Source organism: Lissotriton vulgaris, chromosome 3_1 (genome assembly GCF_964263255.1).
Source record: "Lissotriton vulgaris chromosome 3_1, aLisVul1.2, whole genome shotgun sequence".
NCBI classification, from domain to species: Eukaryota; Metazoa; Chordata; class Amphibia; order Caudata; family Salamandridae; genus Lissotriton; species Lissotriton vulgaris.
The window spans coordinates 1,012,587,678-1,012,605,548 of NC_141689.1; the positions used below are offsets into that span (position 1 = coordinate 1,012,587,678).

Here is a 17,871-nt window from a genome sequence, read left to right on the forward strand (position 1 = left end):
GGTAATTGAAAGTGCACTTTTCACTCTCCACCTTGTTGTAAACTGCTTCCCAAAATCGACTTTTGTTATAGGAGCACTGTGCAGATCTGCAATATTTTTATATATTCAGAACCCCTAAAGTCTTTCCTAGGTGTTCAACGGATGGGGTGGTCCTGTAGGTATAATCAGGGTCCTTATAAAACCTATGTTATAGGTCCTGGTATTGGAGAAATCGACCAGTCCATTTTTCCATTGCAGATCACCAGCCCATAGGTTAACATTGGAAGAGGTTTTTAGTTAATAACTAGAGTAAGAAAAGCCCTAAACCTAGGATTAAAGGACTCAGAAGAATGATAAATCCAACACTATGGTATTGTTGAATTTCTTCCAAAATGTACAGACAAGAAGTTATAAGACATTTTTGTCTGTAAGCCAAAATTCAACCCTGTACTGCTCTGCCCTGATTGGTCAGAGATAAGTGGGTGAGACTAGCTGCTTTGGGCAGGTGATAAATGACCCCTGGGGTAGATAGGTTGCTGGGCATAGGAATGCCAGAGCCAGGGGGAAGGGGAGTAAGGAAAATTCTACTTACCAGTATGCATCTGTTCTTGGCATGTAGAGCTGCAGAATTACACACTGTGCATAGATGGCCACCTAGTGTTGGGCCCGGATATTTGCAGTTTGTTTTTGAGGTAGAAAAGTCTTTGGAAGTCACAGGACAGGTGACTCCTCCTTTGGATCATACTGCGCATGGGCATCGGCTCCAAATTACCCCAGATTGTTTTTCGCCGTTAGGGAAGTGATGGAGCTGTAAAAGAAGTAGTGATGTCCATGTGATTTGTATCTAATTAAGATAATACTGGAACAGATAAAGGCAGCCGGCGAGGCGGGTGGGCGTGTGTAACTCTGCAGCTCTACATGCCAAGAACAGATGCATACTGGTAAGTAGCATTTTCCGTCCGAGGCATATGAGCTGCAGATTACACACTGTGCATAGATTGTATAGCAGTACCCACCTTTAGTGGCGACGACCCGTATCTGTTGCAGTTGTTTGGAACAGAGTTTTAGTACAGCCTGGCCCACAGTGGCTTGTTGTCTAGTGTGCACATCTACACAATAGTGTTTTGTGAATGTGTGTAGGCCATGTAGCTGCTTTGCATATATCATCTAGGGGAATGTTCCCTAAGAATGCCATTGAAACCCCTATTTTCCTTGTAGAATGGGCTTTTGAAGGAATTGTTAATGTACGTTTGGCTTTCTAGTAACATATTTGTATGCCTTTAACAATCCACATAGCTATCCCCGATTTTTATATGGGGTTGCATTTATGTGGTGGTGAAAAAGACACAAAAAGTTGTTTAGTTTTACGAAAAGTTTGTGTCCTTTCGATGTAGTACAGTAATGCTCTTTTGACATCTAAAGTGTGTAGAGCTCTTTCTGCGACTGTTTGTGGCTGCGAGAAAAATACGGGCAGCTCAACAGATTAATTTAGACGGAATGGTGAAATTACTTGTGGATGGAATTTAGGATTAGTACGTAGAACCACTTTGTTATGATGCATTTGCAGAAAGGGTTCTAAATTGGTAAATGCTTGTAGTTTACTAACTCTTCTAAGAGAAGTAATAGCTACTAGGAAAGATACTTTCCAAGTTAGGAATTGCAATTCACATTTATGGAACGGTTCAAAGGGAGGTCCCATTAACCGTGTGAGAACAATGTTTAAGTTCCACACTGGTGAAGGTGGCGTTCTGGGAGGGATTATTCTTTTGAGTCCTTCCATGAAAGCTTTTATAGCAGGTACTCTAAAAAGAGATAGATGTTGTCTATTTTGTAAATATGCTGCAATGGCAGCAAGGTGTAGTCTGATAGACGTGCAGGCTAAATTACACTTTTGAAGGTGTAATAGATATCCTATGATTTGTTGAATAGACACATCTAAAGGAGTTATGTGGTTGTTTTGACAGTATATCACAAACCGTTTCCATTTAGCAGCATAACATGCTCTAGTAGTGGGACGTCTAGCTTCTTTAATAATGTTCATGCATTCTGGAGGAAGGTTAAGGTAACCAAACTCTATGACTTCAGGAGCCAGATCGGTAGGTTGAGCTGAGCTGGGTCCGGGTGTCTGATCGCTCCATGGTTCTGTGTTAATAGGAGTGGAGATAGGGTTCGTTTTTGGTGTGGTACCACAGATAGTTGCAGCAGCGTGGTGTACCACGGTTGTCTGTCCCAAGTTGGAGCAACTAGAATGAGTGTTAGGAAATGTTGCTGTAGCTTGCGTACCACTAACGGAAGTAGTGGGAGAGGAGGAAAAGCGTTCGCAAATTGCCCTGACTAGTTCATCCATATCGCATTATTTTTGGACAGCGGGTGTGGATATCTGGCGGCGAAGTTTGGGCATTTTGCTTTTTCGTGGGTGGCGAAGAGGTCTATCTGAGGTTGTCCCCACATTTGAAAGAATGGTTGAAGAACTTGTGGATGAAGTTCCTACTCGTCGATCTGCTGTGTCTGTCGACTTAGCAGATCTGCCATGGTGTTTTGTACTCCTGGAACAAGTTGGGCTAAGAGGAAGATCTTTAGTGGTATAGCCCATCTCCATATCTGCTGTGCTAACAGAGAGAGTTGCAGAGAGTGTGTTCTCCCTTGTTTGTTTATATAGTACATGGCTGTCATATTGTCTGTGCGGACTAAGACAGCTTTGCCTGATTCTTGTTTTTGGAATGCTTTTAGGGCTAGAAAAACAGCTAGTAACTCCAAGTGGTTGATGTGGAGTAACTTTTGTTGTGGTGTCCACCTGCCTTGCATGGTGTGATGCAGTGGGTGAGCTCCCCAGCAGGAGAGCGATGCGTCCGCTGTCCTGATTATTTGCGGAACTGGCTCTAGAAATGGTCGGCCCTTTGAAAGGTTTTTGGTGCTCCACCATTGCAGAGAGCGATGAGTCCGACTGCCTACCAACACTAGGTCTGTTAATTGACCACGAGCCTGGTTCTATTGGCGTGCTAAGCCCTCTTGAAGTGGACGCATTTGCAGTCTTGCGTGAGGTACTATAAATATGCAAGATGCCATCATTCCTATGAGCTGCATGAACACTAGAGCTGGAAGCGAGTGTTGCAGTTTGAATCTTGTTAGGAGAGTTTGTACACTTAATATCCTGCTGGAGAGGGATAGGCTAGTGTTAGTTGGGTGTTTATTGTAGTGCTGAGATATTGTTGTAAGTGTGAAGGTTGCAGATGTGACTTGGTGTGATTTACTGTGAATCCCAAGTCGATGAGCAGTTGTATCGTAGCGTGAGTGTATTGTACACACTGGCTGTATGAGCTGGCTTTTATGAGCCAGTCATCTAGGTATGGGAAGATATGAATATGCTGTCTTCTTAAGTGTGCTTCTACCACTGCTAGGCATTTGGCAAACACCCTTGGTGCTGTTGTGACTCAGAATGGGAGCCCTTTGAACTGGTAGTGCTGCTCGTCCAGCACAAATCTGAGATATTTTCTGTGCGCTGTGTGGATAGGAATGTGAAAGAAGGCGTCCTTGAGATCTAGAGTGACAAGGAAGTCGTTTTGTAACAGGAGCGGAAGGACTTGTTGGAGTGTGACCATATGAAAATGATCGGACTGTATGTAAATGTTTAGAGGTCTGAGGTCTAGGATAGGTCTTAGAGATCCGTCCTTCTTTGGGATTACAAAATATAGGGAGTATACTCCTTTGTTTTGCTGATGCATTGGGACTATTTCTATTGCATTTTTGTGCAGGAGGGATATCACTTCCTGCCTGAGCAGTGACAAATGTTCCTGTGACATTGGACGCTGCCTGGGTGGTATGTTTGGGGGGGTGGATGTTAGTTCTAGACAGTAACCTGACTGAATTATTTGAAGCACCCACCTGTCTGATGTGATGTTTTCCCAGGCTGGTAAGTGCTGTTGTAGTCTTCCCCCGACAGGAGTGGAATGGGGCGGGGGAAGGGGAGGGGAGTCATTGGGTAGGGGTAGAGGCAGAGCGGGAGTTGATGTTTTTACCTCTGCCCTTATTGTTGTTACCTCTGTAACTACCCCTTTGGTGGATTGTGTGGGTGCTTTGTACGAGGTAGAAGGTGTGTCAGAAGAGTATCCCCTGGTGGCCCCTCTGTAATATGAGCGGTGAAATGAACGTTTGAGAGCCTGCGACTGCAGGGCTCCCATAGATTTGGCCGCATCTGTATCCTTTTTCATCTTTTCAAGGGATACATCTACATATGCTGGTCTGAAGGGGCGGCTTTATATTTCTTCTCTATTCGTGGGTTTATGACCCGAGTTCTAACTGGGTCTTCGAAAACTTCAGGAGCATGCTTAAGCATGGGTAAAATGGATGAGGATCATTGTGCATTATCAAAGGTATCCATTAGGAAGTCTTCATCTACAGGGTCTGTATGCATGTCCACCCCTCGATACTGCGCAACTTAAGCCCATAGTGTCTTCTGGTAGGGAAGGCGTAGAGGGGTATATGTCGTCTTGAGGGTCGTTTGGGATGTCTGGGGTGTTATAATCATCCCATGGGTCAGGTGAGCCTGGAGGAATAGATGGATCATCTGCGTTAACCCCTATATCATCAGAGCTATCGTCCCTGTTGTCATCATCTGGTATGATAGAGGATATAGGGGAATGTTGTGGTAGGGACACAGGTGGTGATGGCATAGGTGGAGGAGAAGGGGAAGGAGCTCTAAGAGGAGAGGTAGCCATGTCCTTTTTTGGATGAGGAGCCGGTGCAGGTGTATCCAGTGGTTGTATTTTTTAACTTAGAGTTAATCGACCACTTATTGGATCTTTAACCAGAGTATTTTGTGCAGGGTCCAGGTGAAATAAGTCCTCTGATGGAGGCCGATCTTTTGGTGATGATGAAGGTTTCGGCACCAAAGTAGCTTTTGGTTTTTTGGCAATGTCTTTAACAGGAGAAGCAGGAGTCTTTTTCGTCTCCAATGGTTTTTTCGGCTTCAATGGTTTTTTCGGCTCCGATGATTTTCTCGGTTCCGGAGCATTTTTCGGATCCGATGGTTTTTTCGGTTCCGGTGGTCTTTTTGAATCCGAAGCATGCTTGCTTGTTTCCGACCTGGGTTTCGGTGCCAAGGGAATAGCGGTATGTTTCGGCGCAGATTGTTTTGATGCCGGCGTGGTAGATGATGTTGTCTTTTTCGGTGCGGGTAGGTGTGCGCCGGCACCGTGGGGAGGCCGACTCGAGCCCGAGTCGCCGGAAGGCTTAGCTAGCTTCTTAGCCGGGCCCGAAGGTCTGGCAGTAGAAGCAGTGTCTCGGTGTGCACCCGAGCCCGAGGGCGTGATCGGAGCCTTTTTTGACAGTGTCGAGGAAGGGTCGGGGTCGACGTTCTTACTTATGACCTGCTGTGCTGGAGTGATGTCCTCGACTTCGGAATCTTCTGCCTCGGAGTTGGTGTCGACGCCCTGTTGTTCTGGGACGTCGACGCCCTCTGTGAAGATGTCGTCTGGAATCGGAGCTGAAGATCGAGCCATTGTTCTCCTAGCTCTTCGGTCCCGGATCGTCGTCTTGGAGCGGAAGGAGGCACAAGCGGAATAGTCTCTGGCCCCGTTCCCCGGGGAGAGGCAATGGTTACACACTTCATGAAGGTCGGTGTGGGGAAACTTCGACCCACATTGAGAACACTTTTTAAATGGTGTCCTTTCGATGAGCTGGAGTCGAGGCCTAGTTAGGCTCGAAGGCCGTCGTCGATGACCAGGAATCGAAATCTTCGATGCTGAAGAGTAGCGTCCACTGGAAACGCATTCGAAACTAAATTCTGGAAGCTGGTTCCAACACGGAGCGCTGGAAACACATCCGAGCCCGGAGGCGAGAAAAAACAATCTGGGGATGGAGCCGATGCCCATGCGCAGTATGATCCAAAGGAGGAGTCACCCGTCCTGTGACTTTCAAAGACATTTCTACAACAAAAACAAATTGCAAACATCCGGGCCCCAACACTAGGTGGCCATCTATGCACAGTGTGTAATCTGCTGCTCATATGCCTCGAACATAATGCTCTTCAAGGGAAGGGGAGAAAAGCTAAAGACATCAGTTTCATTTACAACTCACCTCTTTGACCCAACGCAGATGCTAGGCTTAAGAAAGGAATGAACAGATGCAAGGGAGAGACTATGGAGATTAACCATTCTAGGGGCAACATTACTGGGCGGCCCATCTAGCGGCTATCAATCAGTGCACATATCGGTCGCATAACGACCCCGCTTATCAGATTGACTGATGGCTCCTCCCGGGGGGCAGCTTCGAGGGTGCGATCTATGCTCCGCCCTTACGGCTCGCCCCTACTGGCCCAAAGGGGCATGCAGTGGCTATTTGGAAAGAGGCCAACAGGAGTCAGGGGTGGGAGGGTAGGCTCATGCAAGCAACGCCACTATGGCACAGTGAACAGCTCGGCAAGTTGATCCGGTCTAAAGGTTTTTACAAATGGGACACCATTGGCATATCATGGATTTGTGACCTATGGAAGTCTGGGGATGTGGTGCCCTTCGCCTAGTTGCAACGAGAGTATGAACTCGTCAAAGCAGAATACTTTCGGTATCTTCAAATCAGACATGCTTTGCTTGCGGTTTGTCCCAGAGGTAGTGACCTCCCTGACTCCTCCCCGCTTGAGGACACAATACATGATGGGGAACTGTTGGAAAGGGACATCTCCCTTATCTATAAGAAGCTCATTAATAATATGATTGACCCTCTGATCAGCCTGAGGGCTAGATAGGACCAAAATGTTGCGGGTTTGGACGACGAGGAGTGGCGGTGGCCTCTCCCCGTTAGGTGGCATCTCCTCCCAGCTCCTGCTGGTTCAACTTAAGCTGCTTCATAGATCCTATCTGTCGGGGTCTCTGTTGGTTCATATGGGATATATCCAGGATGGTTTCTGTGCGAGAAACTGTGGGCAGATGGCACTTTCATACATGTTATCTGGGAATGTGCAGTTATGCAGGGGTATTGGGAACGGGTGGTGGGTCAAATAGAAGAGGCACTGGGGCAGGGGATTCAATGCAACATCAAGTTGGCGTTGTTAAACATCTGGGACCCGACTGACCTGAACTCTAGGGAGCGAATTTGGGTGACGCTTGGGTTCATGGTTTCAAAACGGAACATTGTACGGCTTTGGAGGGCTCCAAATCCGCCGACAATCGTGGACTGGTCCAATGACGTAGACTGGTACATGGTAACTGAGAAATCCATCTACGAGGCCAGGAGATGCCCAAACAAGTGGACACATGTCTGGGGTCTGTGGCACACCTATAGAGGGGAGAGCTGTGCATCCCCTCGGACCAGAGACAATATCACAGAGGATCTTGTTGTTGTTTAAACAAGTGGGTTGTCTGATTATTTATTTATTTTATTTATTATTGTCACATGTATTTTCGGGCTGAGTTGCAAATGTCAACTGTGTGCCGACCTGACCGCAAATTTGCTATGTATCTAACATGCCTTTTCTATAACCCCTCCCATGCTCGTGAAGGAACAGTTCCGTCACGAGCCTCGGGTGGGCTGTAATGGTGATGGAACGGTTCCGTCACGGCCCGCTCGTCGCGCCTGCGTGGTGCGTATACCGCGCCTGCGCTGGACGTTCTGAAGAGCGAGCGGGGCCGTGACGGAACCGTTCCGTCACAAGCACAGCTCACCCGCGAGCCGTGACGGAGCGGTTCCGTCGCGAGCACGGGACCGCCGTGCGGCCCCGCCTCCCCCTTAGCGCTGCGGCGGAATAGCCGCCACAGCGATAGGGTTAATAAAACTTTTTTTTTAAACATCTTAGGGGCGGTGTTTAGCCAGCTCTGCTCCCTCTGCTGAAAATTCTGACATATTGAATTTTGGAAGAATAGTGGTTTCTGGATAAGCATTTTGCCACACTTTGGAGGAAGTGGTCAGGCTCTGGGTGTTACCCTGCACCTCATTGGACAGGAGTGCCCTCCTGCTTGACCCCAGAGAACACTGAATAACTATGTGAGAGGGGCAGGGCCTCTCAGATCTGCTTTTGAAACCTAAGAGAATCAAAAGGGCACATGCTGAAGAGTCTGATGTGCATCCAGCAGGACTGCACTCTGATGATTGCACCTTTTGCACTTTCTGCAACTACAGCCCTCTGGATCAAACCTGCTTCAAAAGGACTAAACAGTAGACTCCTGCAAGTTACAGGTTAACAAAGCTCACCTGGGCTATCACCACAAAGAATACCAAGCCAGGAGTTCTACCAGTGGATTTGTAAGGGTTTTGTCCAAGTGGACAGTGGGAATTGAAGTCTCACACTTTCAAGGACCCTATTGGAGATTCCAGAACCTTGGACTGTGTTGGACACTTTGGGACGCGCAAGAAGAACTTCAGGAAGGACTTCTAATAGGATCCAGCCTGCTGGAGGGGGCTGCACAAGTCTAGTCAGAGATCCCCCAGAGCAATTGCTAAATGTGAATGTGTCCCTGTCAGAGGCAATGAAATGACCGAAAGTGGCACTGTTGGGTTCTAAGCACTAGAAAGTGACTACTCTTTAAAAACTTCATATCTCTGGTTCACTACAGTGGATCTTTTGGTGTCATTTAGAAGATAAAAATATTTCCTATTTTTATAAAGTGGTGTTGGATTTATATTGTGTTTTGTCTTAATTATTTACTGAATTGGTGTTTTTAAATGCTTTACATAACTGTTTTTGAAGTTAAGCCTGCCGGCTCGCAGCCAAGCTGCCAAGGTTGAGCATGGGAATAACTTTCTAAGACCAATTCTGAGCCCTATATTGTGTCAGTGGTATTATTGCCAGTGATAGATGCATATCTGCCACTACTAACAGTCCACTTTCCAACAGTGCCCAATGTTACTATACGGGGATTGGTCTTCGCATAAAGAGGCTGCACGATCGGTTTGGGAGGCCAGTCAGGCTGAACCAACAGGGAGGCTAAGGCGTCACAATGATCCTGGAGGTAGGGACACCTTTAGTCCTCTTCTCCATGGCCCAGGGGCGGCAGGTGCAGCAGTGTCCTCAGGTGTCGTGTTTTCCCTACGGGAGCCGTCGTGGTAGAGAGAGCCTGCGAGCAGAGGCTGCAGGTGACTCAGGTGAGTTAATTGAGGCAAAATCACAGTGGACTCGGTCTGTGAAGGGCTGGGGGACCTCGATGACACCCTTGGCCCATGTCAACTTGGGCTTGGAGCGACAGGTGCAGTGGCGTCTTCAGGCATTGGGGTTTTGCGGTCCCAAAGTCCTCTCTTTGGTTTCATGCAGGATGCAGGGAAGCAGGCCCATTACTTCTTGGGAGGTCTTGGTTCCTGGTTGAAGTGATGGCAGGTCACCTGGGATTTGGGGACTGACGCGCGGCAGGACAGGTCATCTTTTGGTGCAAGTGTCGAAGTCAGCAGGCTGACAGGCAGGGTTGGCACCAAGTCAGTTGCTGGGTCTTCTGTTTTTGCAGTTCCTACTCTTTACGTCCATCTTCTTTTTTCAGGTCGGCAGGATCTGATTCTCTGGTGCAGTGGGTTCCTATAAACATTGAATTTGGGGGCGTTAGGGGAGAATAGGGTAGTAGCCCATGGGCTACTTATCCTTGGGGTCACTAAGCCCCCTATATGACCACTTCCTGTGGGAGGTGGGCATAACCCTGGTCCAGAATTCTTTAGTTTGCCATCACAAGTGTTATTTTCCCAAGTTAGGGGCTAAGTAGTGAAACAGCTTATTTCTTACATTGTCCTACAAAATAACATTTCAGCTGTGTACTTTTGAACACATTTGCATGCACAACAATGTTGGATTTGTTTTCCTGAAACTACTTTGTTACCCATCTGGCTTTCACACTGGGTACAAATGTCGCCTTACCTTCATCCACGATGAGGCAACGTTATCTACCTATCCATAACATCTATAATCTATTGTGCACATTGCGAGGCCGCCTTTTATTATAAATAATAGGCATCCCGATAGTTTGGTAGAGGAGGCACTTCTGCTGACACGAAGGTTCGGGCGTGCTGAGAATTCACCAGGCATAGGTCTGACATTCCGTGAGAGGTGTCCACTCGAGACCAAGACGGGGTCCTTCACTCTCCCGTAAGGTAATGGGGTTGGACCGTCCCTTGGGGGGATTCTTGGCTCTACACCTACACACAATCCAGGTGTACACTTAGCATAGGGTCCTCATAGTAGGAGTACGCTAGATTACCATTTTGCATATATGCCTGTATATATTAATTGCTTCAGCATCATGGTAGAAATGTATCTACTCTTCACTCTCTTGATGCTGATAATTTTATTTATTTGCTTCTGTCTCCTGCTTCTGTCTCCTAATCATTGCAACACATGTATTTTATCAAGAAAAATGTTGGTTCAATAAGTATATTGAAAACGTCCCACTTTGAGAATAAGTGAGTACGAGTGGATGAGCGAAAGGTTTTGTACTGTTTCAACGATACTAGACTGCTCAGGGTTGTCACTTTCAGTGGTTGGCAGAGTCCATTTGCTCCCTGGTAAGATTAGGGGGGGGGTACTGTGGCACTGTGAGCTAGCTGGTCCATAGGCCAACATATCCTGCGGGGGAGTCTGGAATCAGTCTTGACACCAAGCCCCTAGTTTATGTTGCCCAAAAAATGCACAGGTCCTACGGATTGGTAGGAACTACACAACAAAAGATGGCAGCTTCTGAAAAGTCATGTCCACCAAAGATTAGGCCACCTTAGGGGTGGTACTAGCCAGGGGGTGGGACACCTACCTGATTAGTTAATTTTCCCACCAGTCCAGGTGCCAAAGGGCTCTGGACAAAGGGAGATGGCTTTCTCCCCTTGTATTGGGCACCAGACTCGTAGTTCAAAGGTGGTAGTTTCTTTGAGGCTCCTCTGCCTTGGAATGCCAATGCGGAGCTCATCTTCTGGGAGGGGGTGTAAACACCCGTTCCCGAGAAGGCTTTGTTTCTGACCACCTGAGACCAAAGACTATCACCCTTGGGGTTCAGACACTTGTTTCTTGAGGCAGGCTAGCAGCAACCAGTCAGCCAACACACCAGGGGCTGGTAGGTTTTCGGTGCCCCCTGGGTGCATGTATTAATAAATCCAACACTGCAGGTTTATTAATACGAGATGTTTGAAATTAAACATCCCTTTTTCAGTTAAGCCACCTTGCAGCTGGGGAACTAATTTTCACCAGTGCCCAGCACATGGGTTGAAATGGCTTTCCTGATCACTTATAATGGCAGCAATTTAACTTACCAGCACAAGGGCATATCGGCTCATGCAGATACGACCTCACATGTAATATAAGGCACCCTCCCTTAGGGCTGTAAGGCCTGCTGTAGGGCTGACTAGCAAATATTAGGGGCACGGCACACAGGGATGTGTATCATGTCGTCTTTTCCCTTTTGTCTGCACCAAAATACTCAGTCTACGATGGCAGCCCTGCACAACTTTAATGTGGGGTCCCCTAGAGTGGCACAATTTGTGCTGCAGCCCTTGGGAACCCTCTTTAGTACCTCAGGCCTGGGATACCATTTACTAGGGACTTACAGAGTTCTAAAGGCATTGACAATTGGAGACACAATTGTACAGTTTAGGGGAAAGAGATCAGGCACAATGTCAAAGAAAATGTTTTGGAAGTCAGTAAAACACTGACAAAAGCAGAGCTACAGATCTGCATCAAAGGGTCGCAGAAAATAGGAATGACATTAGTACACTGGGTAATCGCCTATATATGGCTCCGCACCATCACTTCAAGAGGCAGGGTGAGGTTGTTGGAAAATGTTTTCGATGCAGTCTTGCTCCTGAGGGAATTCTAGATGTGAAGACTTTATGGTTAGAGATATTGATCAGAACAAAGATTTAGTTCTCTCTGAAAACACTGTATCCCTATAGCATTTTAGCACTAGATATTTCTAGTTAAACTCCCACAATATGTAATGAGGAGCACCGGTGAGATAAAAACCACAACCTCTTGAAACCTGTGTTTCCTCAAAGGATTCTGAAGATAAGGCTGCTATGCAATAAAGTGGGGCCTTTTCCAATGTGTAGGGGCTTGGCTGATGTTTGTGGAAATACTTCCAGGAAGGAGATAGCCCATACTGTAAGTATTCTGCACAATATTGCTTATTTTATATTGTTACAGCATTATTTTTTTAAAGCCCGAAAATGCTCTTCCTGCTTATCTCATTTATATACAAGAAGTCTGAACTGAAAAGTATGGGTTGGAGACAAATTTCCCCGATTAGCAATATCACTGGTGCTCTACTTGTGAAAAGTGGCACTAAATGCTATCTAAAGGAGTGACTTCTACAATGACTGTGGAAGCCTCACTTGTACAAGAGACCAAATGATCAGTACCTACCCATGTTTGAAAAAGTAAGAGAGAGGATTCAAAATGAGACATGATCAGTAGCTATAATTGAGGTCAGGGTACATTTTGATGCATGGTTTGCAATGTTGGGGTTCTGCTGAGGGGAGGAGCTTGTGGGAAATAGTGAGAATAATTTTCTGTAGCGGACTTCTCTTGATGTACCTTCTCCTAATGTACTGATCACTTAGAGGTGGAAACAGAGGGAATCTCCTACCCATAATTTGATCGATGGTAAAAGTAAATAAACTGAACAATTGAACTTTCACTAACATATCAAATGGGCGACCTAAGGAAATAAACATTTGAAATGGGTGCCCAAATGAAAACCTTGAGCCTGGCTCTCTTGATGCTATTTAGAATAAACATACCACACACAGTATCTAAAAAGGAGACCTCTGGATTTTAGGTAATATAAATAACTTTTTTCTGTAATGCACTTCTCTGCCTAATGAATGAAATAAAATGGAATGGAAAATAAGGAATACACTTAAAAACAACTATTTTCTGCACCAATGCAGTGTGGAATGAGGAGACTAAAGACGGAAACAGATCAGTCTTCAGACTGAATCCTTGAACTTCCGATGACAACTGTCTTGACATGAGAAGCATGCTCTCTCATAACACCCAAAATGCAGAACAGAGTAGGAAGAACAATGAATAGTTTGTGGCACTGGGAGTGGAAAGGGAGTGTAATAGAGATTACATGGCTTGTGATAAGAGATTTGGCTCAACATATTATCTCTGACTGAATTTAATTCCAGGAGCCCAACACAGTTACATGGGATAAGAGTCTATTGAAAGAACTGTTTTCTGAGGCTATATAACGGCCATCTAAAGTTTAAAGCTGTGCAAAGCTGTTAAATTTGACCTATTCACATTTACTCCTGTAAGAAAGAGTGGCATGTTATTCTGGAAGCAAACTAGCTCAAAGTGCATTAAAGTATTAGTGAAAATATATTAATGGCTTCATATACCTGCAAAGCTTCATCCTGATCAACATTTGTGTCTTGGTTCTCCTGACTATGCCACATACCAGTTGAATTAGATGGTAAGTAGTCGGGTAGCTGTAAACAATAATGTAAATGAAAATAACAAAAATAGATTAGGAAAACAATTAATCCAAATCATGATGTCACATCTTAAACTACCCACGCACCAAAGGCTACAATGAGCAAGTTATTTACTGTCAATAGCACTCCTTCTGATGGATATGCTAACCACAGATTATTCACCATCAGAAGATCCCTTGCACCAGACCAGACCAAAAAACTTCTCCTGGTCGTGAATCATTTGTGCAAACAGGTAGCACCCTGTGGCTCCCCTGCATCTCATACCACCTCAGAAATGACAGAGTGCTGCCATATATAGGCACCCCCCCCATAAGCTGATGTTAGTTTTGCCTCCTGCCTTCTGGTGAAAGAGGGTACATTACTTACATAAATTCATGTCAGGGCTGGAGTTCAAATATCCAAGACACATTGTGAGGGTCCGTAAACAACATCGGCATTTTTGCAGCAGTGGTACGGCTTGAATCCTGCTGTCTTCACTTAAGACATCTTCGCAAGCCCACTGTTGGAACGTTTGCTGGAGTCATCAGAGAACCAACAAAGTTGGGAAAGAAGCACCACTTTGAGAGGGGCACGAACAGAGGCGTCAGCGTGCAGTGGCGGTGCTTATATGCTACCTCACTCCATCATTTCTGGAGCAGTATGATACCACAGCAGAAGATGCCAACAGTCAATGTGCAAGAGGGATTGCTGGAAGGTTTTCCGCATCCTGTTTGATGCTGGGGATATTCTAAAGGTCAGGAATCTGCAGTTAGAAGTATCCATCAGAAATGTAAATCAGGATGGTTTCATAAAACCAGAACTTTTAGACCCTCATTACGTGCAGTCCAATTAACTAAGTTATGTGCAGTAACTGATATTACAACACATATAGTAATTGAGAGTTTTGCGCTAAATGTCAGCAAGTCAAACCTGCCACTATTTAAAAGGAACACAAAAAGGTTATGGGAGGAATGCTTGCAATAAGTCTAACCACTAGCAATCTCTTAAGATAGCATTCCAATTCATTGTTCTTTTGTTCACCATGTCACCTCAGTTTGGACCTAGCCATATGTGAAACAGTCTTGACCCTGCTCCTCATTGGAACTGTCCAGTCCAAACTGCCTGGCCAGTCCTTCCTGAACTGGAACAGAAGTAATTCAAGACCAGTTTTGCCCGGATTGATGCTCTTCAATCAAGTGCTGCTCTGCTCCAAAAATAACAATGGATTGGGATGCAGACCGAGTAATTACCAGTGGCTGAGATTAATTCAAGAATTACATCCGTCACTATTTTGCATACTTTAGTGTGTCACGGTAATTGGGACGGTATGCACAAATGTGGGTCCTGTGCAAACTGTGTCACATGAAACAAGCTATACCTGGCTGATGAGCCCTTACAGGGCAAAACCGGTCCTCGGTTGCTTGTGTTCTGCTTCAAGGAGGACCTGGGTTGGCAGTTTAGGCTGGATTTATCCCACTGGAGCAGGGACAAGACTAATTTGCATATGGCTGGGTCAAAGTAGGTGGCATGGTGTGCAAAATAATGATTGATTGGAATGCGGTCAGAGTTATTACCAGTGGGTCAGATTAATTCACTCATTCCAGCCATCATTATTTTGTATATTTAAATATTTATTAGGAGGCAAATGTCTGGAATTTACCAGTACATTTCTGCTTTAGGAGCGGTTAGCAACAAAAGCTGAAAGGTGTCCCCCAAAAACTCATACTTGGGTGATATTTATTGCATCTGATAAATCTGAATTGTAGGAGAGGAATTTTATCAGGTGCAATAAATATCACACCAATTACAAGGCCCCTCTTAATGTGGATCTTTTTGTGGATCACAAATGTCTTAAGCTAGCATTTGTCAGAATACTTTGTAGCCATTATAGTTTAACCTTAATAGGCCTTCACAGTTGGCGTATGTAGCCTTATGTAGCTGCATCCAACAGCCAATTTCTGTCAATGTTAGCCATTACGGTCAAAGCAAACAGTATTAACTCCTGTTTACAACATTTAGAGCAATCTAAGCAATATATGATTCATAGGACTACTTAGGACCCTACTAAATAGCCTGCGCAGTACAGAAATGGACAGGTCAACGACACAGAAAAATGTGTATAAAGGGTTTTGGGGGGAAAACCTCTTTTAAATTGTTAGCCTGCTCTAAGGAAGTCTGCCACATTCCAACATGTTACAGCAAAGTTTTTGGGAAATAGGAGAGTAACAAGGCCATGTTAAATGACCACTTTGGGCAATCATTTATTATTTTGTTTGTTGGCAGAAAGCATACTGCATGGTATACAATAATGAAAGAGAAACCATGTACATTCGTTTGCTGGCATGCTAATTTGCTTATTTCCATGAACACCATTCAGAAGGCAACATTTCACATAAGTAAAAATCATTCAGTCATGCTTACTCAACACACCCTGCAACAAAAATTTAGAAAATGTTTATCATTGCTATTTTAACTGTTTAAAGTTGACATTTCTTAAAAAGCTTTACACATTCTTGTGTTTTAAGAAACAACATCTAAAAATAATTAGCATAAATGGTCTCCAGAAACAAGATTTCAGAAGCTTATTTGCTACACGTGGTATAATGGTACATCAATAGAAACAATGTGATTATGATTTGTTGGATGGATTTGAACATCTGAATAAAAACTTGTAATACGTAAGTTGTCAATAGCAACCAAAAAAGCTGCAATGTAGTGCATTTTATTTAATTGGATTACCTCCTCTGCTGATTGGTCTTGGTCTACTTCTTCTGAGAAGTTGAGGTCATCCATTTCACTCTCCCTGGTAGGAAGGGGAACAGGGCGGCAACAAACCATTATCACATTAATGGGCAGCTCTTTCAAAATATTGACCACATCTTTATGATTTTGACCAAGAAGAGATATATTGTTCACCTGCCAGAAACAAATTAAAGTATTAGAACAAACTGGACTGCAAAGCCTTCATTTGCATTAAACAAGCACAGTCATACAGACCAATCTATAATGCCACCAAAGTCAAATCCTTGGCCAATACCTTTTGTGCTGTCTTGAAGACAAATATTCAAAGAGTGAGATCTTCACAGTAAAATGTTTTACCACAAGCCTGCGATATTTCCTGTGGGTCCCCAGATAAAGATGTATATTTATATATCAATGAGACTCATGCCAGGGCTGGTCTAGGTAATAAAGGTAGCCCTGGGAATTTGCTCAAACCAGCTACCCTACTGTGTGTTGTTTTAGTTTTATATAGCTCACCTCGACCCGAAGGTATCAGAGTGCCTTACATGAGCACCAGTTGGATTACAGGCGGATACATTCATTTTGTTAGGCACGGGGTGTGAGAAAGTGCACTCTTTCTTGCATAGTATGCCCCCACTTTTTGCTGAATTGCTGATGTGCTTTGACTGAGTGTGCCCTGGGCTCCTCCCAATCAGGTACCCAGGGCCTGTGTTCCTTCCCTAAAACTGCATTGAAGCCTAAACAAAACTGGCAACTCTGGCCACATGTCAGCCTCTGGTAAATTGTATCCTGGGCACCCAGGGCACTGTGACCAGAGAAGGCCCCTAAGGGCTGCAGCACTTATTTAACCACCCTTAGAGGCCCTGTGCCCTGACGCACACCCACTGCCTCTGCAGGCTGCGTGTCTTGGTGCAGAACAAAACAAAGAGTCGACATGGCACACATCCCTGGGTGCCATGCCCACAAAACACTGTCCTGGCATACATCAGTCACCCCTCTAGCTGGGTGCCCTATGCCAGTGGTGAGGGTACAAGTGCATAAACCCTGTACTCCTACAGTACCCAGGTCCAGCACTGTAAGTGCAGTACTGCCATTAAGAGTATAGGGTGCTTGGGAGGTTGTCATTACGAACTCCACAGCACCATAATGCCTACACTGAAGACTGAGAAGTTTGGTATCAAACTTCTCAGCACATTAAATCCCCACTGATGCCAGTGTGGGATTTAATGTAAAATGCACGACCCCTGAAACTCGACCAACTCCCAGTGACCTGACTGAGTGGCTGCCAGGCTGCCACCCCAGACATATTTCTGGACCCCTGGGTCGAGAGCTTGCCGCTCTCTGGGGCCTGAAACAATGCACATCCTGGGACGAGGTGCCAAGCCTCCTCCACCAGGATGGGGAGGGTTCACAAAGGAGAATCTTCAAAGCCATGCCGCCTTTGTGAGCCTCTCCAGGCCACTGGCTGTACTCAGAAACTGGTCCCCACTGGATCAACCCCCCACTTTGGGCAGGAGACCCGGCAGGAAAAACAAAGTGAGGAAGAGAGTTGTGCCCACCTCTGGCAACTCCACCCCTAGGGTGGGGGAGCCGAGGTGAAGAACAACCTCAAGTCCCCGCCATCTGGAAGATGGGGGACCCAGCCAACCAGGGACAGGCTCCTGCCCCCCTCCACTGGAAAGTGGCAGAATAGGGGGTGTACCCACCCCAGGGAAGGGACCCGTTGGTCCCAGACCTTTACCTACCTATAACGCCCATACATTTAGTATTTAGGGGCAC

At 45.6% G+C, this 17,871-nt stretch overlaps 1 protein-coding gene across 9 annotated transcripts in view; it reads right to left on the reverse strand.

The window, feature by feature from the left end:
* The window catches only part of MPDZ (multiple PDZ domain crumbs cell polarity complex component), an 856,387-nt gene that overhangs the window by 600,477 nt on the left and 238,039 nt on the right, over positions 1 to 17,871 (reverse strand). For all 9 annotated transcript variants that reach the window (XM_086961394.1, XM_086961393.1, XM_086961386.1 and 6 more), the window contains exons 15-16: positions 16,090 to 16,266; positions 13,276 to 13,365 (exon numbers count right to left, since the gene is read on the reverse strand). In XM_086961394.1, the coding sequence (XP_086817520.1) occupies positions 13,276 to 13,365; positions 16,090 to 16,266 (267 nt within the window). The remainder of the gene's footprint in view (positions 1 to 13,275; positions 13,366 to 16,089; positions 16,267 to 17,871) is intronic.